Source organism: Pelophylax lessonae, assembly GCF_965119305.1.
Source record: "Pelophylax lessonae genome assembly, chromosome: 4".
In the NCBI taxonomy this organism is placed as follows: Eukaryota; Metazoa; Chordata; class Amphibia; order Anura; family Ranidae; genus Pelophylax; species Pelophylax lessonae.
Window position 1 is genome coordinate 405,545,441 of NC_138771.1, and position 27,769 is coordinate 405,573,209.

At 46.3% G+C, this 27,769-nt stretch overlaps 1 protein-coding gene across 1 annotated transcript in view; it reads left to right on the forward strand.

The window, feature by feature from the left end:
• The window catches only part of DDX46 (DEAD-box helicase 46), a 395,525-nt gene that overhangs the window by 334,068 nt on the left and 33,688 nt on the right, over positions 1 to 27,769 (forward strand). The window contains exon 22 of the mRNA XM_082254255.1: positions 8,117 to 8,190. Within this exon, the coding sequence (XP_082110381.1) occupies positions 8,117 to 8,190 (74 nt within the window). The remainder of the gene's footprint in view (positions 1 to 8,116; positions 8,191 to 27,769) is intronic.

Sequence of the window (27,769 nt, forward strand, 5' to 3'; positions counted from 1 at the left end):
GACTGCGGGAGGAGCGGGCTCGATTGCCACCGGCCTCCCGCGATCATCGGAAAAACTGACAGCTTTCTGATATGAAACAATGTAAGATGGCTCTCCTGTCAGAGAGGCAGGGAAAGATTGTGTGATTCAGCTAATCTCTCTCTGCCTCTGTTCAATCCATCTCCAAAACAGTAAGCACATCTAGGGAACACATTTAACCACTTGATCACACCCAGTGTTAACCCCTTCCCTGCCAGTGTCATTTATACAGTACCAGTGCATATTATTTAGCATTGGTCCCCAAAAAGTGTCACTTAGTGTCAGATTTGTCCGCCGCAATGTCGCAGCCCCGATAAAAAACGCAGATCGCTGCTATTACTAATAAAAAAAATATAAACAGTCCATAAATCTATCCTGTAGTTTGTAAACGCTGTAACTTTTGCGCAAACCATTTATACGCTTTTGGTGTTTCTTTTTTTACCAGCAGCAGAATACAAATTGGCCTAAATTTTTTGACCTAAATGATTTAAAAAAATGTGTTTTTTTTTTTTTTTTTTTTTTTTTTTTTATTGGGAATGTTTTAACCACTTGCCGACCGCCGCACGACTATCTACGGCGGCGGTCAGCCCCTCACAGGCAAAGTGACGTAGGTCTACGTCGCTCGCCTGTGAGGGTTTAGGGAGCGCGCGCCGCCGGAGGCGCGCTCCCGCGTGGTCACGGACCCCCCCCGCGCGTGTGACCGGCGGACCCGATCGCCGCCGGCCACTCTGCGATCGGCGGGGGAGAGGGAGAAAGTCAGGCAGCTTGTGTAAACAAGCTGCCTGTCATTCTCCTCTCTGTATGAGAGATGATCACATGGATCTACTATGTAGATCCATTGATCACTCTGCATACAGTTGAAGCCACAGCCAATCACAGTTAGAATCACGCCCCTAGGGACACACACAGCCCCTCCCTCTCAAATAAAGTTAACCCCTTCACTACCAGTGTATTTTTACAGTAACAGTGCATATATATAGCACTGATTACTGTAGAAATGTCACTGGTAACCCCAAAAGTGTCAAAAATGTCAGTCAAGGGTCCAATCTGTCCGCCGCAATGTCGCAGTACCGCAAAAAAAAATCGCAGATCGCCGCCATTACGCGTTAAAAAAAAAACAACAAAAATGACAAAAATCTTTCCCTTTGTTAGTAAACGCGATAACTTTTGCGCAAACCAATCAAAATACGCTTTTTGCGATTTTTTTTTTTTACCAAACATAGGTAGCATAAAACAAATTGGCCGAAAATATTAAAAAATTTTGATTTTTACATTTTTTTGGGGGGAATTTCATATAAAAAAAAGGGAAAAATATTGCTATTTTTGCAAAATTTACGCTCTTTTTTTGTTTATAGCGCGTGATCAAAAAATCGCACAGGTGATCAAATACCGCCAAAAGAAAGCTCTGTTTGTGGGAAAAAAAGGACGCCAAATTCGTTTAGGTACAGCGTCGCACGACCGCGCAATTGTCCGTTAAAGTCACGCAGTGCCGAATCGCAAAATACCCTCTGGTCGTTTAGCAGCCAAATCCTCCGGGGCTTAAGTGGTTAAAGTAGAAAATATTGGTGTTTTTTTCAAATATTGGAGCAAAAATGAAAAAACAGAAGTGATCAAATAACACCCAAAAAAAACTATTTGTGGGAAAAAGGACATCAATTGTATTTGGGTACGGCGTCGCGTGACTGCACAATTGTCAGTTAAAGCAACGCAGTGCCGAATCGCAAAAAACAGCCTGCTCATTAAGGGGGTAAAACCTTCTGGGGCTGAAGTGGTTAAAATATTACTAAACCCAAAACAGTAAAATCAGTTTGTATATGCAGTAAAGCATGCTTGCTGTACTCGCTGTGGAACTTAAGGGGTAATCATCCGCATTGTGTAAAAAGGCTGTTTGATCCGGTCTTCTCAGATCCTCCTCTCTTACTGTCCTCAATCCATCTCCTGATAAGGCAGAGCCTTTGGAGTCACTCTGCACATGCTCTGTTTGTGTATTGTTTTTTGTTTTTTTTTTCTTGTGCATGTTATCAGCACGGGCCACTCAGCACTGTCCAGACAGAGGGTGGGGGGTCCTGCAGCCTCATAGAACACTCAAAGTAGAATGAGAACTACTCCTACAAGCTTTAACCAGTGCTTGGCCATACACTAATAGAAGTCACAAGACTGCTATACACTGCTCATGAGAAAAGGTATTTCTCTATCGTTCATTGACAGATGCAGCTTCATATCTTCTTGACCATTGGGTTTTATTGCCCCCTATAGGAGTAGGACACTAGGCAGGAAAAAGCTTTACCACGCCTATGGGGCTGTCCCTGAAGCCATAACCCCACACACTCTGCTATATGTAAAAGTCAGGTATAACCAGCGCTATGGAGAGCCTATATGTAGAAATGTGGTGTAAGCTGGCTCCAACCTACCCCTTGGGGTTGGGGTATGGGTATAAAAAATATGGTATGGTGTTGGTATGTGGCGCTACCACTTCAGAGGGAATGTGTAAATATGCTGAATGCAAGCAGTGTGTAATAAGATGCCTATGTGTACAAAATATACCACGGCAATCACATACAATACCGTCATTTATTAATTGCAATAAACATTAGATAATACCGTATGGATAAACATAAATATATAAAGTGCACTGTGCCTTTAAATGGAGAAAAGTGCCAGCGTGCTGGATGCTTACATTAAATAATGCTGTTTAAATTATATATAAAGTGCAACGTGTTACAATTGAAGAAAAGTGCCAGCGTGCCAGATGCTTGGATAAATATCCTTCCTGTGAACCCAATAAATTATATTTAACTGTAAAGGTGCTAAGTTCTGGGTGTAAAAAATATGAACTCGGTGCATAGAAGAAAATAGATGTGCTGGATGAGATTATTATTTATTATAGAACCATAAAAAAGCATGCTGCTGTGATCCCTGTTTGGCAGGGAGTGATATATGCTATTATGCCAAGTGCAATAGTGCCTGTTGAGTGATAATGCTACAATGGCAAATAATTGGTTGGAATAATAATATACAAAACAGTCTCTAGGGATTCGGGTTTAAAGTGTAGTGTCCAAATTTCCAGGTGATTAATCCTCCAGATACCATGCAGGTGTATCAAGTGCTTCTACCCGTGGCCCCCCGCTAGGTATTGCACTCACCACACGGAATCCCCCTTTTCACAGGGGCGCAGGCTACATATGTTGAGTATCTGTCCCATATGAAATAACCCCCTCTTGGGTATCTAGTGGGTCTGTATGGTCGGTGCCGCTACGTCGCCCTCTCGGATGTCCCGTGGGTCTGGTGTACTCAAGACAAAAGGAAGAGATCCCCCATTGCGTAGTATTTCCAAAACAGGGAAGAAAATGCAGAGAACTTACAAGTTAGCAGTTCACTATCAGCGGGATCGTAGAGTTGCCACAACGCTTCCACGTTCCAGGGATTGGATACACTGTACCGGAAGTGACGTGTGACTCTGTAGCTCCACCCTACACGTTTCGTCACATCAACATCATCTGGAGCAGCTGGATCTGAGCTATGGATCTCTGCAGCTTCTCCAGAGTTACTGTGGACCCCTCTGCTGCTTCTCAGATTAAAGCTGAGAAGCTTTGTCCCATTTTTAGGTGAACGACCATGTCATGGTAGGTTTGTAGTTGTGCCATGCTCTTTCCATTTTCGGATGAAGGATTGAACAGTGCCCCGTGAGATGTTCAAAGCTTGGGATATTTTTTTAGACCCTAATCCTGCTTTGAATTTCTCCACAACTTTATCCCACACCTGTCTGGTGTGTTCCTTGGCCTTCATGATGTTGTTTGTTTACTAAGGTTCTCAAACAAACTTCTGAAGGCTTCACAGAACAGCTGTATTTATACTAAGATTAAATTACACACAGGTGGGCTCTATTTACTAATTGGGTGACTTCTGAAGGAAATTGGTTCCACCAGGTTTTAGTTAGGGGTATCAGAGTAAAGGGGGCTGAATACCAATGCATGCCACACTTTTTTCAAATATTTATTTGTAAAAAAAAAAATGTGAAAACCATTTTTCATTTTCCTTCCACTTCACCATGATGTGCCACTTTGTGTTGTTCTATCACATAAAAGCCCAATAAAATACAGTAATTGTATGTGTTTGGTTGTAACATAACAAAATGTGGAAAATTTTCAAGGGGTAGTAATACTTTTTCAAGGCACTGTACAGTCAGCAAGTGAGAGAGACTGTTATTGACACTTATCACTTCACCTTTCCTACATTTTATGTCACAGCCTTATTCCAAAATTGATTACATTCATTATGTTCCTCAAAATTCTACAAACAATACCCCATACTGACAATGTGCAACAAGTTTAAAATCTTTGCGAATTTATTAAAAATAAACAAGAAAAAAAATCGCATTCACAGAATTATTCACGGCCTTTGCCATGACACTCAAAATTGAGCTTAGGTGCATCCTGTTTCCACTGATCATCCTTGAGATGTTTCTACAACTTGATTGGAGTCCACCTGTTGTCATTTCAGTTGATAAGACATGATTTGGAAAGGCATACACCTGTCTTTATATGGTCCCACAGTTAACAGTGCATGTCAGAGCCCAAACCATGAAGTCCAAGGAATTGTCTGTAGACCTCCGAGACAGGATTGTATCGAGGCACAGATCTAGGGAAGGGTACAGAAAAATTTGTGGCATTGAAGGTCCCAATGAGCACAGTGGCCTCAATCATCCATAAATTGAAGTGTGTAACCACCAAGACTCTTCCTAGAGAAAGCCGCCGGCCAAACTGAGCGATCGGTGGAGAAGGGCCTTAGGGGGGGTGACCAAGAACCCGATGGTCACTCTGACAGAGCTCCAGCATTTCTCTGTGGAGATAAAACCTTCCAGAAGAACAACCATCTCTGCAGCACTCCACCAAGCAGGCCCGTACAGTAGGGTGGCCAGACAGAGGCCACTACTCAGTAAAAGGCACCCATGGAGCCTAAGGCTTACCCTAAAAAACGATGAGTGCCTCCTGGGCTATTCGGCATCAGGCATCTGTTTCTCGGGTTTCTAAGGCTGCCACCTGTTCTTCTACACAATCTCCCAAGTTCTACCAGGTGGACATATTTTTTTTTTCTCCTTCAAATTCCAGATTCGAGCTTAAAGGTGAAGTACAGCTAAGGCTCATTTCGCTGTACTTCTCCCGTGGATTACAGGTGTGCAGTTCGTTTTGCACTCCTGTGACCAGTTTTCAGCAGACAGCGGGTGAAGCCCACTGTCAGCTGACATCAGAGCTGGTTCAGGCTCGGGAATGATCGCGACCATATTGTGGAGATCCACCCACATGCCTGGACAAGCACCCAGCTCAGCATCTCAGCAAGTTGCTGAGAGCCTGAACTGGCCAGTCCCACCCCTTCCACAGCCCACTTCTCCAGTGAGCACCTGTGACTGACAGTCACGATCAGCAGTGTTTGATCACTGTGTTCTTAATGTTGGAGCCGGGGGAGAGACAGATGCAGCATCTGACCAGTGCTGCATCCAGCTAGGTAAGTATGAATAATAAAACAAAAACAAACCCATACTTCTCTTTTAAAGCCTAAGACCAACCATACATGGAGCAAATTTGCTTGATTCCCCCATCATCACAGTGTTGATGCGGGAATCCCTCCTGCTGAGTCAATGTTTTCTCCTGGCGGGAGAGGCCGTCCCCACCGGGAGAAGACAGTCATTATTGCTAGCTGCTCAACTTGGTACATATTTAGCCTGCCCATAAATGGTGAACTGAATATGCCGGAAAACGTTTTTTTTTTTCTTTAAGGATAGTGATTATATGAAGCTATTTATTATCACATAGTTGTTTGGCTCCTTTTTGAATCCTGATAATAGAAATCACCCAAATGGCCCCGATCAAAATGATTGACCTTGGTACAGACACACAAGATGACACACACAGGTTAATATGGCCATTAAAGAGTTTGTTGGCTATAGTATGGATGCACTGAGCAGACTAGCTAGATACTGATTCAAGGGGAGCAGAAAAGAACCATCAAAAGACCTGCATACCAAGGTAATGGAACCTTATAAAGCTGAAAAAGGATATAAAAAGGTAATCCAAAGCCTTGAATATTCCAGTACTGTTCACTTTTTAAGAAGTGGAAAGTTCAGGGAACTCTTGATACCAAGCCAAGGTCAGGTAGACAAAGAGACTGCAGCCTCAACTGTCAGAAGAATTTTTTCAGGATACAAAGAAAACCCTCCTATGGTAACTTCAGGAGAAATACAGGCTGCTCTGGAAAGACGATACGGTTGTTTCAAGGAGCACAATACAACGATACTTGAACAAAAATGAGCTGCATGGTCGAGTTGCTGGAAAAAAGAATTTACTGTGCCAATGCCACAAAAAAGCTCACTTACAATATGCTTGACAGCACCTTGACATATGATTGCCCTTTTTTGCAAGCAAGCAATTTTACAAAATCAGCAGGGGATCAAATAATTTTCCCCACTGTATATCCACAGATATTCCTTTGTCTAAGTTTTTACCACTTATGCCAATCCAGTGGTACTATGCCAGTCATTAAAGAGTCTCTACAAACCATTGCTTTGAAATAGCACACCTCAACTCTTTGAGGACATATAGATGTAAGAGAGAGACACAGGTTTTATTTTTAGCTTTTTAAATGTATTGTCGATGGGAATATATTTTGCAGTAGGTTTTGTATACATTCAATTTGAAGCATTCTTATTTCTGTTTTGTGTTCTTCTCTTCTGAAAACATTTCCTCCTAATCTAAATCCCCGAGAGCAGCCCTCAGTCTTGGAAATTTTCCTCTTTATAATTAAAGCATTACCGTAACAAAAAAAAAAAAATGGATCCTGTTCCCTTAAAGCATGTTATACAGCATAGTGCTTGTGCTGTGTAATTTTCCCCCCTGTATCGCCTAAAAAAACCTGGCTGATCATGCCAGTGTCTACCCTCCCCCCTGTAAACTGACTCTGGTGTATCATGGCTGCTGAGCCCTGTGGCCAGTGTACGTGCCTGTGTCATCCGCAGCTCTCCTCTCTGCTCTCCTTTGTGCTCCTCTGACCTCCTTTCCCCTCTCCTACCTTCCCTGTCTGTCAGCTCAATGTCCTGGCCCGTTCGCCCCTTCTCCTGCTGAAATAAACTGTTCATGTGCTATATAATCCTCTGTCTCCTAAGCCTGTGTACCTCTGTCTATGCGTTTCATAAAAAAAATGCTATACCTGATTTCATTGTGCTGCTCGGCAATCACATGAGCAGCCAGCTCTCCCTCTCCCCTCCTCTCCTCCTGAGTGACGTCAGCAGGGGAATCTTGGCCCCGCCACCAAAGCTGTCAGATTGGGAGAGGAGAGAGCCAGCCGATCACATGATCGCGGAGCAGCACACTGAAATCAGGTACTCACAGCATTTTTATTTTATTTATTTATAAGACACAGAGAGAGGTACACAGGCTTAGGAAACAGAGGATTATAGAAAGTCATGCAAGTGGCTTAAAAACCACTTTAAGTGTTTTTTTTTTTTTTATCTTTCTTGTATGTGTTTGTTTACAGCTAGCATTAAATGAACTCATGTTATGATCACTGCTAACCAGATGTTTTAATATGAACATTAATAATGAGCTCCGCAATGTTTGACATTCCCAAGTCCACCAGAGCATCATTTCTAGTTCTACCATAAAGTTGTCATGTAATAGGTTTATATATTTCTACCTGGTTACTGTTCCAGCAGTGTAATTTATTCCAATTTCTGGTTAGATAAAATCCCCTATTATTACTGTCCTAGTCCTGGCAATCCTTGCTATCTATACAAGAAGCGGTCTCCACCTCCTCAACACTGGGTATAACAATCTCGAATAACTTTGAAGTATGCTCACCTATATGCAGCTCCACTCATACTGCTTCAGAACCATCACACTCTCCTTCAACAAGGTACTTTCTTACACTTGCTTTGAGATCACTTCTCACAGAACAGCTGGGGAACTTCTGACTGACAGTAGAACAAGCATTGTATTCAGATGATTTAAAAGTACTCATATCCCAGCTATCAATGCAAAATTTATAAATAAAATATTTGTAGCTGCCTTTTGTCTGTTAACCATAATCATTTTTTGTTATGTCTTAGGTGCAAGTGAATTGGCTGTTCAGAAAGCTAAAGCTGAAATTACCCGTCTTATCAAAGAAGAGCTCATCAGATTGGTATGTGTAAAGCACAATGAAGTACAAATGGAAATATCTGTCTGTTTATTTAGGAAAGTGTCTTCACATCCCAGCAAACATTGTGGTGGCTGCCTGACACAGTTCATGTTCAGGTATGCACAGGAGGCCTCTTCTACATGGGGGTCTGAGCTTGTGCAATGTAAATTTTTGCCATTTTTCTTTCGTTCATTGACGGACACAGCTCCTCCTCTTCATGACAATATGGGTTATACTGCCCCCTACAGGAGTAGGACACTAGGCAGACAAAAACGTAACTACGCCTATGGGGCAGTCCCAGGGGGTATACTCCCAATCTCTGGGAGACAAACTGGATAATCTAGATCTTTAGGGTCCCCCCAGTCCGACCAGCGAGCACGTGCAGACTGCAGCTCTGCACTAGGTCTGCCGCGACATAGCACCACCACTGTACAGGGTCTGATGTGTGAGTTAAACGTTTCGCGAGGGTGCATACCAACTGGCTTTGGCCTGAGTCGCAGCATTTCCTCCTGGCTGACAGCACCCACATTACGATGGAGTGGTGGTCTGTCCGGAGCGGTGCCCACCCTGTTCCTGGTGTGGAAAGTAGCTGTTCCCCTCTACCCCTGGAGGGTTTTGAAGTGGTCGTTGGCCCCTCCCTGGGAAGGTCTCAATGGTCTATTGCAGGCCTTAACCCCCCCCCCCTGGGGTGGACATACCTTTTTAGGTCGGTCTGGGGTGTTGCACTGGCGATGGGGGGGGGGGTGCTGCCGGCGACCAAAGGATTGTCTGTAGGGAGGGGGATGAGCCTACCAGGGCCCCCCTTCCTGTTAGGATCGTTTTTTGTGCTGCTAGGGCCCCCATTTTATTGTAGGTTTTCGTGCAACAGGTCAGTGGCCATGTTTGTGTAGCCTCGGGGCCCATTTTCTTGTGGCTTCCCATTGAAAATAGCAGCAGCTATGTTTTTGGAGCCAGATGGGCGGTGATTCGGCGTTGGGAGCCTCTCCTCAGCCTCCAGTGCTGATCCCTGCACATTCCTCTTCCTGATTGCCTCATGGTGTGTTAGTCCAGTGCTGCGAGTACCTGACCGATGGTGGTGGTGAGTCCTTTTGTGGTATTTTCTCTCCCTCTCTCTACCATTAGTGATAGTTCTCTGTGCTAGGCCTCGTGGTACAACAGCGCAATGGGGTGTCGCTTTCAGAGTTCTACACCTTTTTTGTGTGGGTTCCCCTTTCCACTCATGGAATCCCTGGAGCATATTTCACCACCTTATTCCCTCTCACAGGCTGTTGGGCCCTCCAGGTCCCAACAACTGACTGCACTGACATTTTGTCCTGGAGTGCTTGGAGTCCAGGGTAGATTTGGTCCTGGGCAAATGGGCTAGCAAAAAGCATCCCCCGCCTTCACCTGTTTCCTCTGTCTCATCAGATCCAGAATCTGATTCTGAGCTGCCGCGGAGTGCAAGTTGGCCTTCGGGGTCTGCGTCCATGCTACCCGCATGCTCAGGTACTGAGGATAATTCCTCTGCTCCTCTAGCCGAACATGAAAAAGCCCTAATGGATGCACTGATTGTATCAGTACGGGAAACCTTAAAGATGGAGGATGCGACTAACGCAGCATCGGAGGCGCGGGTCACCTTTGGCACCCACAGATCCTCAAAAGTGGCGAAGGCGTTCCCCCTTTCCCGTCTTCTTTGACAATATTGTCACAAAACAGTGGGGGTGCCCGAAACTCACCTTTGCAATCACTAAGAGTTTTGCAATGCGTTACCTCTGAGGATACCCTCCTTAAAAAATGGACAGTTCTTCCTGTAGTGGACTCCCCGGTTTCCAGGTTGAATAAAGCCACTGTAATCCCGGTTGAAGAGTCCTTGCTCTTCACAGATCCAGCTGATCGGTTCTGCAATTAAATCCGTATTTACTATTGCCCTTTTGCCGCAAGCTATGACAGAGTGGGCAAAATCTCTACACCGGAACCTGGAGGGGGAACAGCTCCTCCTTGCCTTTGCGGAGCTGGCAAGTCAAGTTGATCCAAGGACTACAGTTTGTCTGTGACACCTCTTTGGATGCCGCTCCCTTGATTTCTAGACAGAACCGTGACCCACACTTTGTGGGCTTCCGTCAGTCTACGGCTTCCTACAGTCTTGAACATGGATATCAGATTTTCCAGCCGCCTTACATACAAAACTAGCCGACAACTTGGCTTGTGTGTATCTTAAAACAACTAACTCTTGAACAAGAAACATTTTTTTATACACTTGAAGTATGTCACTACATGAACAATGACCCGAATATTTACCCAAAACATCACACAATGGTTCGATAACGAGATACAGCTGACTCATGGCTAATCTCATCTAGACAAGGTTATCATTAACATGCTAATTAACTCAGCAAACTTAAACCAGACTGGAAGACCAGACTGCTGGCAACAATGCTAAAATAAAATACAAAATTACACATTATCCTAAGTATAAACACAGAACACATTATACAGACAATGGCAAGAGACCCCAGTAGCAGTACATGGAGTACACATCTAAGCATTGCTTTGATTAATTAGGAGTCAGACTTAATGGCAACAGGCTATAGGTCTCAGTGTAAAGTGGGATTAAATCTTCATATTTCTTGAGAAATATTGTTAATAAAGATTACTGTCCCAATTGAAGTAATCCAAACCATATTCTTAGTGTCCATAAAGTCCATCATTTCTTTGGTCACCCTGTGTCCCTAATAGACACAGGGTGACTTACACATAAGAGCGGCCTAGGGGGCTGAGACAAGGATTTATCAACCTCTCTAAGCTGGGTTCCATGGGCCCCCCAACCAAAGTGACTCCCGTCCCAGCGGTTGTCCTGCCGCGTATTATCTGGCTAAAATGCTAAAACGAAGATCTTATCTGATCTTCCATTTGTGGGGGATCGCCTGTTTGGAGCTTCCTTTGGAAAGGCCTCACGGGGAAGGAGTGCTCATTTTCCTCAGACTTCCAAGGGTAAGGAGTCCCGCCACAGATGGGGGCCTTTCTTTTCAGCTTACAAATGGCCTTTTCGTCCCTCAGGGTCTCAAGACAAGGGATCGAAGCCCTTCAGGGCCTCCGCTGGGGGTTCTAAGAAGTCTTGGTCCGGCAAACCCCGAGTGGGTTCTGCCAGACCTGCGGACAATACTTCCTCCGCATGAAGTGGCGTTCTCACCCGTATCTGGGGTGGGGGGACGTCTTTGCTGGTTTCCGGATCCGTGGAACTCCCTAATAGAAGACAAATGGGTCCACTAAGTGATTCGCTCCGGCTACAAGATCAAGTTTCAATCGTACCCTCAGGAAAGGTTCTTCCCTTCCAACCTGCACTTGTCCCCAGATCGCTTAGGCGATTTCTGTGGGGCAGTGCAAGACTTGTTACTTCAAGGGGTGATTGTGCCGGTTCCAAAATCAAAACGTTTTCAAGGTTTTAACTCAAGGAAGGAAGGCAAGGTGCGTCCTATTCTTGACCTCAAGGTGCTAAACTGCTTTGTGCGGGTACAGAAGTTCCGAATGGAATTCTAGTTGCATAGTCAGGTTGAAAAAAGACACAAGTCCATCTGGCTCAACCAATAAACAAAAAACAGTAAAGAAAGCCCAACCTTACAATCCCAGATACACAATCCTATACCCGCAGTTGATCCAGAGGAAGGCGAAAAAAACCCCAGCAAAGCATGATCCAAATTGCTATAGCAGGGGAAAAAAAAATTACTTCCTGATCCCCCGAGAGGCAATCTGATATTCCCTGGATCAACTTTACCTATGAATATTGGTACCCATTTAGATTATGTACACCTAGGAAAGAAAGAAATCCATGCCCTTTTTAAAGTAATCTAGTGAGCTGGCTAGAACCACCTCTGGAGGGAGTCTATTCCACATTTTCACAGCTCTTACGGTGAAGAAACCTTTCCATATTTGGAGACAAAATCTGTTTTCCTCTAAAGAGTGCCCCCTTGTCCTCTGTGTTCACCTTAAAGTGAATAACTCAACACGAAGTTCACTATATGGACCCCTTATGTATTTATACATGCATGCTCCGAAATGCGTTATGTCATCAAAGGTGGACAAGCGGCTTACCGCTGTTCCTGGACTGATCCTGCTCCCCCATTGGACTCTATCGAGGCAGCGTCATCTCCCGGCTGCTGGTTCGGCTGTGAGGAAGAAAGCGCCATGCCACGGGGTAGAGAAACTAACAGGAGAAGCCCATACAAAACCCTCATGTAAGTGTGCTATGTTTTTGTGTAAACCGTGATTGCATTACTGAGTGGCGCCTGTCCTTTCTTGCTCCATATGTGCCAGCGGGATTTCGGCTTCTGCCTGCTTACAGTGCTGCCCTCAGGAACCAACATCCCTGCATTCTATCTACAGTTCAGTGCGGGTCCTATCTGTCGGCACAAGCGCCCAACACATCACTTGTCTCTCCTTTTTAAGAACTGGTCCCCAAAACTGAACTGCATATTCCAGAAGAGGTCTTACTAATTTGTACATGGGCAAAATGATATCTCTCTCTGGAGTCTATGCCTCTGTTAATACAAGAAAGGACTTTGCTTGCTTTGGAAACTGCGGCTTGGCATTGCATGCTATTAAGTTTAGGATCTACCAGAACACACAGATCCTTCTCCGCTATGGATTCACCCAGTTCTACTCCCCCTAGTATGTATGATGTATGCATATTCTTAGCCCCCAACTGCATAACTTTACATTTATCAACATTAAACCTCATTTGCCACATAGTTGCCCAATGAAGCAGTGCATTGAGGTCAGCTTGTAAGTTGGAGACATCCTGTAAGGAAGTTATTCCACTGCAAAGCTTGGTGTCATCTGCAAAGACTGAAATTGTACTTTTAATCCCAGATCCTATATCATTTAAAAAAAATAATAAAATGTAAGGGTCTCAACACTGAACCTTGGGGTACACCACTGATTACCTTAGACCATTCAGGGTAAGAATCATTAACCACTACTCTCTGAATTCTATCTTTCTCTAGCGCTCATCGACAGACGTAGTCCTCGGTGATACACCACCTTCGGGTTATGTTACCTCCGCAGGAGCAGGACTAGACAGGAAATTAAAAAGCTCTGGCCACACCCTAGGGGCAGTCCCAGAGGGTATATCCTCTCTCTCTCTGCCTCAGCAAATCAGTTATTTTCTGTCTAGTTAGGAGTAAGGACCTAGATACCTTGCTGGGATCTTAGGTCCTGGCAAGAAATTTTTTTCTAAAAGGATTTTTGGACAGCTTTTTTTCTCCAGTGTTCCTGTGAGATCTTCAAGCAAGAAAGCTGAACTGGGCGACGGGCTGGATGTTGAGATCCGGTGGTCACCCCAGTTCAGCCTACGAGCGCGTGCAGGCCATAGCTCCGCGCTGAGTCGGCCGCGACAAAGTCCCATTAAAGGACTGAACCCGCGAGTTAAACGTCTCGCTGAAACGCCAAAGACCATGAGTCACGGCGTCTGTATCGGTCGACAGCCCTCCCGCCTCGGTGGAGAGGGGTACTGTCAGGAGTTGGTGCCCGCCTGGTTCCGGTATGGTGAGTAGTATGTTCCCCCTGTTTTCCCTGACGGGTTTTGTGGTGAACGCGGGCCCCTCTCTGTATGGTAAGAAAGAGTTTCTTTCTATCCTATAACATGTCACAAATCCTCCTACTTTGAGTGTGATTTTATGTGTGCAAAAGCCAGGAGGCTTGGTTTGGGAGCTAACAATCTATTGTATACATGTTTTAAAAATGTAATCTGTGGCATTCTGGGAATCTTATGGGTTAAGTATAAGCTACCTACCAGTCAGAAGCCATGGACATGTAGACTGCCTTCCAAGTCAGATCTCCAGCTAATAGCAGGCCTCCTGAACGGCCATGCGGTCCGCCAGGGCCGGTACCACCAAACACGCCATATCCCCATGCAGAGAGAGTGTTGTGTGCCTGCAGCACACCGCTAGTCAGCACAGGCCGCCGCCATTTTTTTTGCTGGATCGCACGAGCCGCCATTTTGGCGTAGCCTCGTGTCTCCAGCATGGGGGCGGCCATGTTTTAGGTGATTCTACACCTCGTGGAGCTTGGGGGAGGCGCCGGAAGGCGTACAGAGGGGCGGAGCCGCCTCCTTTCTTCCTGGGCAGCCAGCCAAAAGACTTCCTGTTTGTCTAAGACAGCGCTGTAAGCTGTTGCAGTTCAACTCTGAACATCAAGTGGTGAGCCTGGGGGTCTATCTCTCTCTCTCTCGATCGATAGGGATCCCTAGCAGGTAACACTAAGGGGTTTTTTGTGGCGCTGAGGGTCAAAAAAAAAAAAAAAAAAAAGTTTTTCTTTACTTTGAATTATATCATCCAGGAAGTAACTGGAGTTATTATGGACCCTGCCACACAGATTCCCCCACCTGTTTCCCTCGAGGGGGCCTCGGGACCCGCCGGTGTACAGAGTATAGAGTCATTTACAGCAATTTTGGAGTCTATGGTGGCTCGGGTGGAGGCGGCCTGTCAGGGACGGGGGTCAAGGAAGCGACCCCCGCCTACCCCTATACTATCTGACACCTCTGACTCTGATTCAGAGATGGTCACTGCAGTTGCAGGTTCCTCTGCAAGGGCTGCTATCCCAGGTAAAGCCCCCTCAGACAGTGAGGAGGACGCTTCTTCTCCTGCTATAATTCAGGAAGAAGCATTGGTGGACGCACTAGTTGTGGCAGTGCAAGAAACCTTAAAACTTGAGGCTTTACCGGCAGAGGCAACTGAAACAGAGAGGCCTTTTGGGACTAATAAGCCCATCAAGACGGCGAAGGCTTTTCCTGTACCTAAATGTTTTGGAAATCAGATTAAAGGAGAATGGGAACATTCTAAACGTACCTTTACTATTTCCAAGCGTATTGCTAGACGCTATCCGTTTGAGGAATCCATCATTAAGAAATGGACGGTACCACCAGTCGTGGATCCGCCTATTTCCAGGCTGAATAAAGCCACGGTTATTCCAGTGGAGGACACTTCGTCCTTTAAGGATCCGGTGGATCGAAAGATAGAAGCGGAGTCCCGCACTATCTTTTCTCTGATAGGGTCAGCATTTAGACCAGTAATTGTTATTGGTCTAGTTTCCCAGACACTTACAGAATGGGCGAAGATGGTACGCCAAGATCTTAGGGGAAAAGATATTCCCCAGGAGACATCTGATTTGATAGAACAGATCATACAAGGGCTACGGTTTATCTGTGACGCAGCCTTGGACACTACTCCCTTGTTAGGGCATGCATCTAAGTTAGCAGTGATCCTCAGACGTGTGCTGTGGTTAAAATGCTGGTCAGCTGACCTAGGTTCCAAAAAGACTTTGACCAATCTCCCTTTCCAGGGGAATCGTCTATTTGGAGCCAACCTAGATGAAATCATTAAGGATGCCACCGGGGGCAAGAGTACTTTTTTGCCACAGGCTGCAAAAGCTAAGGAACCTCGCAACAAGCGAGGACCTTTCTTTACCGCCCATAAAGGACGCCCGGCTGGTACTTCCGGGAAAGGCAAGACTCCTCCAGGAGGGTTCAAGAAGGGCTGGTCGGACAAGCAGAGGACCAACCCAGCCAAACCCGAAGTAAAGGAGTACACAGCCTGAAGGTGCGCCCCCACCCAATTTCAGGGTGGGGGGACGTTTTCACCGGTATTCAGGACATTAGATCGAGCATCAACCACTACTACCGGTGCGATTCTTCCCTTCCAACATTTAAGTACAGGAAGCGGTAGTTACCGTTCCCTGTATAGATCTTTTCCTTTACCTTTTCCTAAGATTAGTCCCGATACCTCACAGGAATCGGATCTGATTGACCAGATAGGCCAAGCAGCCTCTAGTCGGGTGACTTCGGTCCCTGAGGTTCAACCAGAAAAGATCACCTTGCCTGATAACTATCAGGTATCTGATAAATGTGTGGGAACAGAAGACGACCAGACTTTCTCGGATGGTCGGGGCCAGATACCTCTAGGGACGCCTGGTTCAGATCCAATCAGCGCCAGTGGTCCTAGAAATTCTAGGCTGGCCTCTTCAAGCCGGCCTGGCCGACTTGGACAGGTTAGTCGCAGACGTTCCGTGGGAACTTCGTCTCAGGGAGTGTCTGTAGTCTCAAGGACCTATTTACCTTCGTGCTTTACAGTCGCTGGTTTTAATGGCCTGGCCATTGAGACCCAAGTACTGAAGGACAGAGGTTTGTCTACTTCTGTCATTCCTACCCTTATTAAAGCAAGGAAAGCGACTTCCAGCAAAGTCTATTATCACACATGGAAGACTTATATTGCGTGGTGCGAATTTTTAGGATTTCCTCCACGTACCTATTCGGTGTCTCGAATATTGGCCTTTTTGCAACAAGGGGTTGAGCAGAAGCTAGCCTTGAGCACCATCAAGGGTCAAGTTTCAGCATTAGCAATCTTCTTTCAGAAACCTTTAGCTACCAAATCCTTGGTGCGGAATTTCATCCAGGGGGTGCGGCACCTGGCTCCTCCAGTCCGCGCGCCCTTACCGCCCTGGGATCTTAATTTGGTTTTGTCGGTTCTACAGAAACCTCCCTTTGAAAACATCAGGGAGATTCCCTTGCTTACTTTATCCCAGAAGGTGGTCTTCTTGGTGGCTATTACTTCTGCTCGCAGGGTGTCAGAACTGGCTGCATTATCATGCCAGTCCCCATACCTAGTGATTCATAGGGATAAGGTAGTACTTCATCCTAAGCCATCTTTTCTTCCTAAGGTGGTTTCAGATTTTCATCTGAATGAAGATATTGTACTACCTTCCTTGTGTCCTCAGCCCAAGCATCATCGGGAACATGCGTTGCATTCCTTGGATGTGGTTCGGGCAATCAGGGTATACCTGAAAGCTACGGAATCATTCCGTAAGACGGATTCACTTTTTGTGATCACGGATGGCCCCAGAAAGGGTTTGCCTGCATCTGCCGCGACCATTGCCAAATGGATTAGACAAACGGTGGTACAGGCTTATTCTATTAAGGGTCAGAGTCCTCCGTTCCCTGTTAGGGCGCACTCCACTCGAGCGCTCAGTACTTCCTGGGCCTTTCGCCATCAGGCGTCAGTGGTCCAGGTATGTAAGGCGGCCACTTGGTCGTCGGTACATACCTTTACTAAATTCTATAAAATTGATGTGACGGCATCGGCGGATGCCTCATTTGGCCGCAAGGTTTTGCAGGCCGCAATTTGAGGAGACCGGTGGTCTACCTCGAGGGTTTTTTTCTGTTTGAAAAATTTTTTTTTGTTGAGTCTCATCATTAAGGATGAGCATTGTAAACTTCTAGTTGGCACCGGTTGGGCCTTCTAGATTGGGATTTGATTTCCATTTTCCCACCCCTCAGTTGTGATACTGCTCTGGGACGTCCCGAAGGTGGTGTATCACCGAGGACTACGTCTGTCGATGAGCGCTAGAGAAAAATGGATTTTTGTAAAATCTTACCGTAAAATCCTTTTCTCTTAGCTCATCGACAGACGTAGTCCCCGCCCCTCTATTTTGGAGTTGGGTTGGGTTAAATTCTCTAAGCACTGCTTTTTCACATAACTGATTTGCTGAGGCAGAGAGAGAGAGGATATACCCTCTGGGACTGCCCCTAGGGTGTGGCCAGAGCTTTTTAATTTCCTGTCTAGTCCTGCTCCTGCGGAGGTAACATAACCCGAAGGTGGTGTATCACCGAGGACTACGTCTGTCGATGAGCTAAGAGAAAAGGATTTTACGGTAAGATTTTACAAAAATCCATTTTTTAGCCAATTTTCTATTCATTTACGAACTGATCTTTCCAAGCCTGTAGACTTTACCTTACACATTAGTCGTGTGTGGAACTGTGTCAAACGCTTTTGCAAAATCCAAGTATACTACATCCACAGCCACCCCTCTGTCAAAGGTTTTATTTGCCGCCTCATAAAAAGAAATCCGATTTGTTTGCCTACTTCGGTCTTTCATGAGTCCGTGCTGTCTGTTGCCTAAAATATTTTCTTCCAGCAAGAACGCATCTGTGATCTTTTATTAAACTTTCCAGTATCTTCCCGACTATAGAAGTTAAACTAACAGGGCTATAGTTTCTTGGCAAAGATATTGAACCCTTTTAAAATCTAGGCACCACATCGGCCCTATGCCAATCCAGTGGTACTATTCCAGTCATTAAAATAAAATAATGACTAAAAATTAGATCGAAGGCTTTGAAATTACAGCGCTCAATTCTTTAAGATGCGTGGGTGGATGCCATCTGGTCCAGGCACTTTATCCACCTTTATTCTGTCTAAATATTTCTGGATCATATTAAATCATAGTTCTCGTGCACCAGAGCTTCCAACTCACCTATTTTGCTTGGCAGACTTCTGGCATTGGTGAACAAACACTTGAATTCATTGTCACATTTCATTCGCACAGTAGTGGCGAATCCATTCGCACAGTAGTGGCGTCCCTACATCAGGGGGATTTCCTCGCCTCCATTGACATCAAGGACGCCTACCTTCACATCCGAATGTGGCTCCCACTAGCGCTTCCTCCACTTTGCTGTTGACGAGGAGCATTATCAGATTGTGGCGTTACCCTTTGGTCTCGCCTCCGCTCCTAGGGTATTCACAAAAGTATTGGCTCCGGTGCTAGCATTGCTGTGGCAGCGGGGGATAGCGGTACTGGGGTATCTGGACCATCTGCTTTTGAGAGCAGAGTCTGCTCTTGTTCCATCCACAAGTCTGGACTATCTGGGTCTGATGCTTGACTCTGCTTTAGCCAGAGTGTTTCTTCCTCAGGAAAAACTTCAGGAATTGCAGGAGGTATTTCAGCTTCTGCTATCCAGTAGACTGTCATCTCTTCGGACTTCCATGCGGGTGCTGGGACTGATGGTTTCCACATTCAAGGCGGTTGCGTTTGCACAGTTCCACACGAGATGTCTGCAAAAGGAGATTCTGGAGAAATGGAACAAGGATTCTCAGTCTCTAGACTAGTGGTTCACAACCTTCCTAATGCTGAGACCCCTTAATACAGTTCCTCCTGTTGTGGTGACCCCCAACCATAAAATTATTTTCCTTGCTTCTTCATAACAGTAATTTTGCTACTGTTATCGTAATGTAAATATCTGATATGCAGGATGTATTTTCATTGTTACAAATTGATGCATTGTCTGTAGACATGGTACAGATGAAGCAGGGACATTCTGCAGGAGATGCGGGGGCTACGGGCATGGTGCAGGAAATGCGGGGGCTATGGGCATGGTGCAGGGGCTGTGGGCATGGTGCAGGAGATACAGGGGCCGCGGGCATGGTGCAGGGGCCTAGGAGGCCGCGGGCATGGCGCTGGAGATGCAGGGGCCGCGGGCATGGCGCTGGAGATGCAGGGGCCGCGGGCATGGCGCTGGAGATGCAGGGGCCGCGGGCATGGCGCTGGAGATGCAGGGGCCGCGGGCATGGCGCTGGAGATGCAGGGGCCGCGGGCATGGCGCTGGAGATGCAGGGGCCGCGGGCATGGCGCTGGAGATGCAGGGGCCGCGGGCATGGTGCAGGAGATTCTCCTGGACCTCTCACCGGTGCCGCGGTGTGTTCACTGCCTAAGAGCATCGGAAATGTGTTTTAAGATTGTCTTAGGCGACCCCTGTGAAAGGGTCGTTCCACCCCCAAAGGGGTCACGACTCACAGGTTGAGACCCCGATGCTCTAGACCTTCTGATCCTGGTGTATGAGGGGGTCCCTGTTTTGGTGGCTTCATTCTCCTGCACTTCGTCAGGGAAAATAATTTCTTTCCCTGTACTGGACGGTCGTCACTACGGACGCCAGCCTGTCCAGGTAGGGAGGTGTACTCTTCCAGAGTCCAGGCCCCCTGAGCACACTCTGTGCAGATTCCAGGCTACCGATCAATGTACTGGAGCTCCCAGCTATCAGACTTTGGCTCATTGGACAAGTAGTCTCCTCAGGTGTCCGGTACGGATTCAATCAGACAATGCCACTGCCGTGGCCTATGTCAATCTTTAAGGGGGTACAAGAAGTTTCCTGGCGGCTCGGGAAGTGGCCAGCATTCTAAGGTGGGCAGAACGAATCGTTCCAGCCCTCTCTGCTGTACACATTCCAGGGGTGAAAAATTGGCAGGCAGATTACCTCAGTCAACATGCGTTGGACCAGGGGGAATGGTCACTTCATCTGTAGGTGTTTCATCTATTGTGTCCCTGATGGGGTACTCCTGAGGTGCATCTGTTGGCTTCTCCCCTCAACAGAAAAGTGCAGAGGCTTGTGGCACAGTCTCGGGATCCTCTAGCCGATGCCACAGACGCATTAGTGGCTCCCTGGAGTCGGTATCGTCTGATTTAAGCCTTTCCTCTTAAGTTTCTGCGGAGACTCCTGCGCAGGTTCGAGGCAGAAGGGCTCCGGTCATCCTAGTGGCTCCAGACTGCCCTCGCCAGTCTTGGTACGCTGATCTGGTATGGCTGGTCGCCAATGCTCCTTGGAGACTTCCTCATAGGGAAGATCTGCTGCCCCAATGACCAATCTTCCATCCTGCTTTACAGTCGCTGGCTTTGGCGGCTTGGCTGTTGAAAGCCAGGTGCTGAAGGATGGAGGGTTGTCTGAATTTGTGATTCCTATGCTGTTAAAATCTAGAAAATCTACTGTTCAAATCTAGAAAATCTACTTCTAGGAAGATTTACCATTATACTTGGAAGTCGTAAATTGCGTGGTGTGAATCCCTTAGGGTTCACCCTTGCTTCTTTTCGGTGACTCGGATCTTGGCTTTCTCCTTTCACCCTTCCAGGACGGCCTACATATGAGAGATTGTGGCTCCACCCCACAGGAAACACAACTAACTTGCAGCTGTTAAAAAGGTCCTACCCATTCTTGAGTTTCATTTCAGTTGTGTTTCCAACCTCACACCGGAACGTTTGTTTTTTCGCTTACCTAAAGGCAAATGAGTGTCTGATAGGTAACCCTGGAAGGCAGGTACGGACTGCCTATGAGAGGTTCCTCCCTATCTGTGTCCTGGAAACAGGAACTTACAGGTCGCCAAACTTGCCAGGTAGTCGGTCACCTTAAAGAGAAGGTCCCTCCATACCTGAAGTCCTGTTGTCTCTGCAGGAAGAGTCTCCTCCATTGCTCCTCTATTGCGGGGGAAGGTAAGGATTTGGAGTTTCCTGCCAAAGGTGCCCGCTTCAAGCCTCGCTGTGAAGACCGGAAGTTCCGGTCGGAAGAGGAGGAGCGAGCGATACCCGGAAGAAAGCGCAAGTTGGAGGAGACGCCGGGTCCACGAGTATTCATGGCAGAATCTCCGGCTACAAAGGGGCTGAAACACCCCAAAGAGACTTGAATGACCGCACTTCCCATAGAGGAGAAAGCGGTGGGCCAGGTGGCGACAGGTCCGGGTAAGTGACTACACCGGTGGTGGGCCGACTGCTGTCTATTGGAGACAGGCATGCCTTTACTGAATTGAGCAGCCGCAGTGGTAGACTAAATATGTCTGTTACACACAAATGTGTTTTTTCTTGTGTTTATGCACAGGTCTTCCAGCGGCACAGGAGGCCCCTGCCAAACCCCCTTCTAACACCAACACTAGCATGACTAGAAAGTGTGGGAACTGTGGGGATAAGTTGTCTAGGTCTTATTTAAAACCTTTATGCCATACATGTATTAATAAATTGGCAGGGCAAGAAGCATCAATTCTAATGAAGGATTTCCTTAAATCAATGCAAGATGCGATGTTAGCTACTATTCAGTCATTTAGGACTACAGCAGCTATCCCTCAAACCCCAGCACAGACAGAGGAAGTGTCCAGGGATAACTTATCCTCCCAGGATATGGGTGGTCAAGAGGACCCTCTTCTCTCTGGTCAGGATCACAAACCATTCCCTCATCGCAGGTTAGGGAAGAGGAGGATCCAGGGGAAGGCACTAGTCACATTAGATCTCCATCCAGTTCAGACAAGGAGTCAGACAGTGAGAAGGAAAGGGATAATTTCAAGAGAAACAAAAGCCTCTTTCCTTTGGAATGTATGGAGAGTCTCCTTAAAGTAAAGGAGTCTTCCATTAAGGATAAAGTGTACAAGGCCTTGGGAAGAGCCCAGTACAGAGCAATTCCCATTCACCAATCTTTAAAAGACACGATTCACCAAGAATTGAAATTCCCTATGAATGCCTTATCCAGACCAAACAACTGGAAAAGAAGGTATCCCTTTGAGAAACAGGAATTGGAAGAGTTTTTAAAAAATCCTAAACTAGACGCTCCTCTGGCCCAGCTATCAAAGAGGTCAGATTTGTCCTTTGAAAATGCTGGTCATATTAGGGATGTCATGGATCGCAAGATCGAATCCCTACTAAAAAAAGGCTTAGGCTTCTAACTCATATAATATGACTATGGCTCTAGCAGATACCTGTATGGTCAGAAATGCAGATTTCTGGATCAAGGAACTGTCAAAACATGTCTCTACAATGGAGGGATCACAAGACCTACTAGATTCCCTATCTGTGATTGGGAAAGCAGTGTCTTACTTGGCAGACTCAGCAGTAGAGTCAATAGTAGCCTCAGCAAGAACAGCAGCTCTGGTGAACTCTGCTAGAAGGGCAGTTTGGGTCAAAGAATGGGAAGGAGATATAGCTTCCAAATTAAGGCTTTGCGCATTACCCTTTGGTCATTTTTGTGCGGTTCAGGACTGGATGTTTTATGCAGATCCGCAGAGAAAGGGAAAAAATTCCCCACTTAGAGGAAGGACAAATTGGGTAGATATTCCTTTTGGAACTTCCAGGACAGAAATCAAAAAAGGCCTTTCAGGGGACAAACCAGGAGAGGTGGCCCTGCAAAGGGAAAACAAGGAGCTAACTTACTGTTCCTTAAACCTGGACCCAAGCCTAAAGAGACCAAGTGACGCCAGCATCAGGGTAGGGGGCAGGTTGGCCCATTTTACTTCCCAATGGGAAAACATCTCACCCAGCCCCTATATTCTCCAGATCATCCGGGAAGGTTACCGATTGGAATTTTCCTCTCAGCCAGTGACAGAAATAACAATGACTTATCCCTCAAAAGTAGAACAAAAGAGGAAAGCACTACTAGAAGGTATTCTGGAACTAGCAGAACAGAGGGTGATTTCACCTGTACCAATAAGTCAGGTATTCCAAGGCTTTTACTCCCACATATTTGTGGTGCCAAAACCCTCAGGGAAATTCCGGCTAGTCATAAACCTCAAAAAATTAAACAAATTTCTGATATACAAGAAGTTCTCCATGGAGAACATGTATGCGGTCAGAAAAAATCTGTTTCAGAACATCTTTATGACCACATTGGATCTAAGGGATGCTTACCTACATGTCCCAATCCATCCGGAACATCAAGCATTCCTCAGATTCGCAATTGTGATGGAAGAAGGAACTGCACATTGGCAGTTCAGAGCTCTTCCCTTTGGCTTAGCAGCAAGTCCAAGGATCTTTACGAAAATCTTGGCAGAAGTAGTAGGCCATCTTCATCTGCAGGGCCTAAATTTGATCCCTTATCTGAACGATATGTTTATCTTTGCAAGATCAGCAAAACAGGCCATGGCAGACACCCAAAAAGTGATGTCAGTCCTACAGACGGTAGGATGGCTGCTAAATGTGGAGAAATCCTCAATACAGCCAGCACAGGTTCAAGTCCATCTGGTGTACAAGATAGGAAAAGGTGGAAAAAGTGGTCTCAGCGGTGGAAAATATCTGTTCTCATCCTCGGTGTTCCAGGAGACAGATCATGAGAATTTTGGGGCTGATGACAGCTTGTATCCCAGCTGTAAAGTGGGCCCAACTGCACTCACGAGACCTCCAATTTTTCCACCTGCTCTCTTGGAACAAGAGACAGGAGTCCCTAGACGAAAAAATTAATCTCTCCCTTCAAGTAATATCATCACTAAAATGGTGGACAGGTCGACTCTGGGGTCAAGAGCAACCCTTAAAGATCACCACGGACGGAAGTTCCGAAGGGTGGGGAGCTCAACTAGAGGGAGCGCATGCCCAGGGCACCTGGGATATACAGTTAAGTCAGGCCTCATCCAACTACAGAGAGCTGAAAGCGGTGGGAAAGGCCATAAGAGCTTTCGAAAAGGACATTCTAGGGAAAGAAGTCCAAGTCCATTGAGACAATGCTACAGCAGTAGCTTACTTGAATCATCAAGGGGGGACCAGATCAAACACCCTGTTAAAAATTAGCTCAGGAGACACTGGGCTGGGTAGAAAAGAGTGATTTCTCTTTCAGCAGTGTACATAAAAGGGAAGGACAACTGGGAAGCGGACTTCCTCAGTCGTCATTCCATCAAGCAGACAGAATGGGAACTGAATCCCAGAATATTTCAACTACTAGTCCAAAAGTTTGGTCAACCGGAAGTGGACATGTTTACCACTTGGCAGAACAAAAAAGTAGGGCGGTTCTTCTTCCTGACACATCAAAGGGATATATTGGGCCTGGATGCTCTAGCGCAGCCTTGGCACTTCAGGCTAGCCTATGCATTTCCTCCTCAAAATCTAATTTCGAGAGTTCTACAGAGACTCAGTGGATGGCCGCAACTACGTCTCATCTTGATCACACCTTGGTGGCCAAAGAGAACGTGGTTCACGATCTTGGTATCCCTATCAGTGACAGCCCCTTGGAAACTACCAGAGGTTCTGGATCTGTTACTACAAGGGCCTCTTATTCACCCCAGACCACAGTTTTTTCAGTTAACAGCCTGGGTAGTGAGTGCCAAATCCTGAAGGAGAAAGGTTGTTCACATAGGGTCATTGATACCCTCCTTTTAAGTAGAAAGCCAGTGACTAGGAAAATATATTCCAAAATCTGGAAAAAATTCTGTACTTGGCAGAGTCAGAAGAAGAATTCCTCTGCCTCAATCCCTGTTATCCTGGAATTTTTACAGGATGGGGTAGATAAGGGGGTGGCAGTTAACACCCTTAGAGTACAGGTAGCGGCACTTTCTGGTTTTTTTTAGACAAAAGTCTGGCTAAAGAGCCTTTAATTAGAAGATTTTTGTTAGCTCAAGGGTGGGTCGTCCCCGATTAACAGAGCTAATGTTCAAGTACGGAATTTAACGCAAGTACTAGAGATGTTATATAGTGAAACCTTTGAACCATTGGACAAGGTTAGCCTGAATATTTTGTCAATTAAGTTAACTTTTCTGTTGGCAATTACCACAGCCAGAAGAGTGGGAGATTTACAAAGTTTTTCTATAAAGGAGCCCTTTATGCTAATTCTCCATGACAGAGTGATTCTTAGACCAGACCCACTGTACCTACCCAAGGTAGTTTCTTCTTTTCACAGAAATCAAGAGATGGTCCTGCCATCATTTTGTGAAAAACCTAGCTGTGCAAAGGAACAAAAATTCCATTGCCTGGATGTAAGAAGGTGTCTTCTCGCATATTTGGAAAGAACCAAAGGGTTTAGAAGGTCTAGTCACCTGTTCTACATTCTGGACCAAGAAAGGGATTACATCAAAACCCTCGATCTCTAGGTGGATTAAGCAAGCCATTAGCATGTAATATAAGGTGTCAGGTACCCCCACCCCAGCAAATCTAAATGCACATTCCACAAGGGGCATGGCAACATCCTGGGCCGAAAGAGCCAGAGCATCCTGGGAACAGATCCGCCATGCAGCCCACCTGGTCCAGTCAAGATACCTTCCTAAGGCACTATCGTGTGGAAATACTGTCTCAAAAAGACCTTGCCTTTACAGGCAGTGGTCCCGCCCTAAGGTAGGCCAGTATGGATTCCTTTATTATCCTCTCATATGTAGGCCGTCCTGGAAGGGTGAAAGGAGAAAACTTACCGTTCGTGTACCGGTAACGGTCTTTCTCTTAACCCTTCCAGGACGGCCGGCCTACTTCCCGCCCAGAGTTGGTGGTGAGTAAGTGTATGTGTGTATGTATGTGTGTATATATATATATATATATATATATATATATGTGTAACTATGTTATTGAATTAACTCTATTCCTTGAAAGTTCGGTTGGAAAGTTTCTTTTATATTACTGAAGCTCAAGGATGGGTGGGACCTTTTTAACAGCTGCAAATTAGTTGTGTTTCCTGTGGGGTGGAGCCACAATCTCTCATATGTAGGCCGTCCTGGAAGGGTTAAGAGAAAGACCGTTACCGGTACACTAACGGTAAGTTTTCCTCCAGCGAGGGGTTGAGCAGTACCCAAGGGCCAGGTCTCGGCCTTGGCAGTTTTCTTTCAACGTCCATTGGCCACACACTCCTGGGTGCGTACCTTTATCCAGGGAGTGAGAGACTTGGTTTCTCCAGTGCAGTCTCCGTTGCCGCCACAGGACCTCAATTTGGTGTTGCTGGTTCTTCAGAAGCCTCCTTTTGAAAATATTTTGAAAAGGAGGTTCCCCTTGCTTACATTAATTGCTATCACTTCTGTGCGCAGGTTGTCGGAGCTGGCGGCGCTGTCTTGTCCACTTTACTTGTTGGTTCACAAGGATAAGGTGGTTCTTCGTCCATGTCCATCGTCCCTTCCGAAGGTCGTCTCTGATTTTAATTTGAATGAAGACATTGTTTTGCCTTCCCTGTGTCCCAGGCCTAAGCATCCTAAGGAAATTGCTTTGCATTCCCTGGATGTGGTTCGGGCAATAAGGGTGTACCTGGCAGCTACGGAGTCTTTTAGAAAGTCAGACTCACCATTTGTCCTTGCGGATGGACCTTACAAAGGGCTGGCTGCTTCTGCTGCGACTATTTCCAGATGGATCATGCCATTAAGGGTCAGGTTCCTCCTTTCCCTTTTAAGGCGCACTCTACTTGGTAGCTTAGTGCCTCCTGGGCCTTCCGTCATCAGGCGTCAGTGATGCAGGTTTGCAAGACGGCCACCTGATCATCTGTGCACACGTTCACAAAGTTTTATAATTTTGTTTTAGCATCTGCAGAGGCTTCCTTCGGCTGCAAGGTTTTGCAGGCTGCTGTTTAGAGGACTTGTCCTCTTTGAGGGTATTTTTATATTTTTTTTCAGGTGAGCTCCAGTTGTTGATAGTTGATCTCCATGTTACCTGGTTGGCTATGTTTAGCCTTGGGGAAGATTTTTTTCCTACTGTTTCCACCCCTCATGTTGAGACTGCTTTGGGACATCCCAAGGGTCAAGAAACTTGATTTCTTTTTCGTTCATTGACTGACACAGCTTCATATCTACTTTGACAAATGGGTTATGCTGCTCTTCCTAGGAGTATTCCACTAGGCGGAAAAGGGTTAACGAAGCTGGACTTATGCCTACAGGGCACTCCCAGGGGTTATACTCCCACTTCCTGCTCTAGGAACTCAGTTTTTTTTCTGCCTAGTCAGGAGTAAGGACCTAGCTCCTTGCTGGGATCCCTGGTCCTGACATTGTTTTTTTTTTTTTTCTTTTGCTTGTTATCTTCTACAATCAAGTCAGTTCCTGTGAGAACTACAATCACCGGACTGGGTGACGCACTGGATATCCTAGATCCTTATGGAGCAATTGCCGGCCTCAGCTAGTGCTAGGTTGGCCACGACATAGCCCCACTGGACAGGGGATGGCCTGCCAGTGCAACACCTCGTGAGGATGCATACAACCTGGTCGTGTCCTGAGTCGCAGCGTACCTCTGGCCGCAACACCCACCATTTCAAGGTTGGGAGGTGCTCTGCCCGGATTGGTGCCCGCCCAGTCCCAAAGTTGCGGTGAGT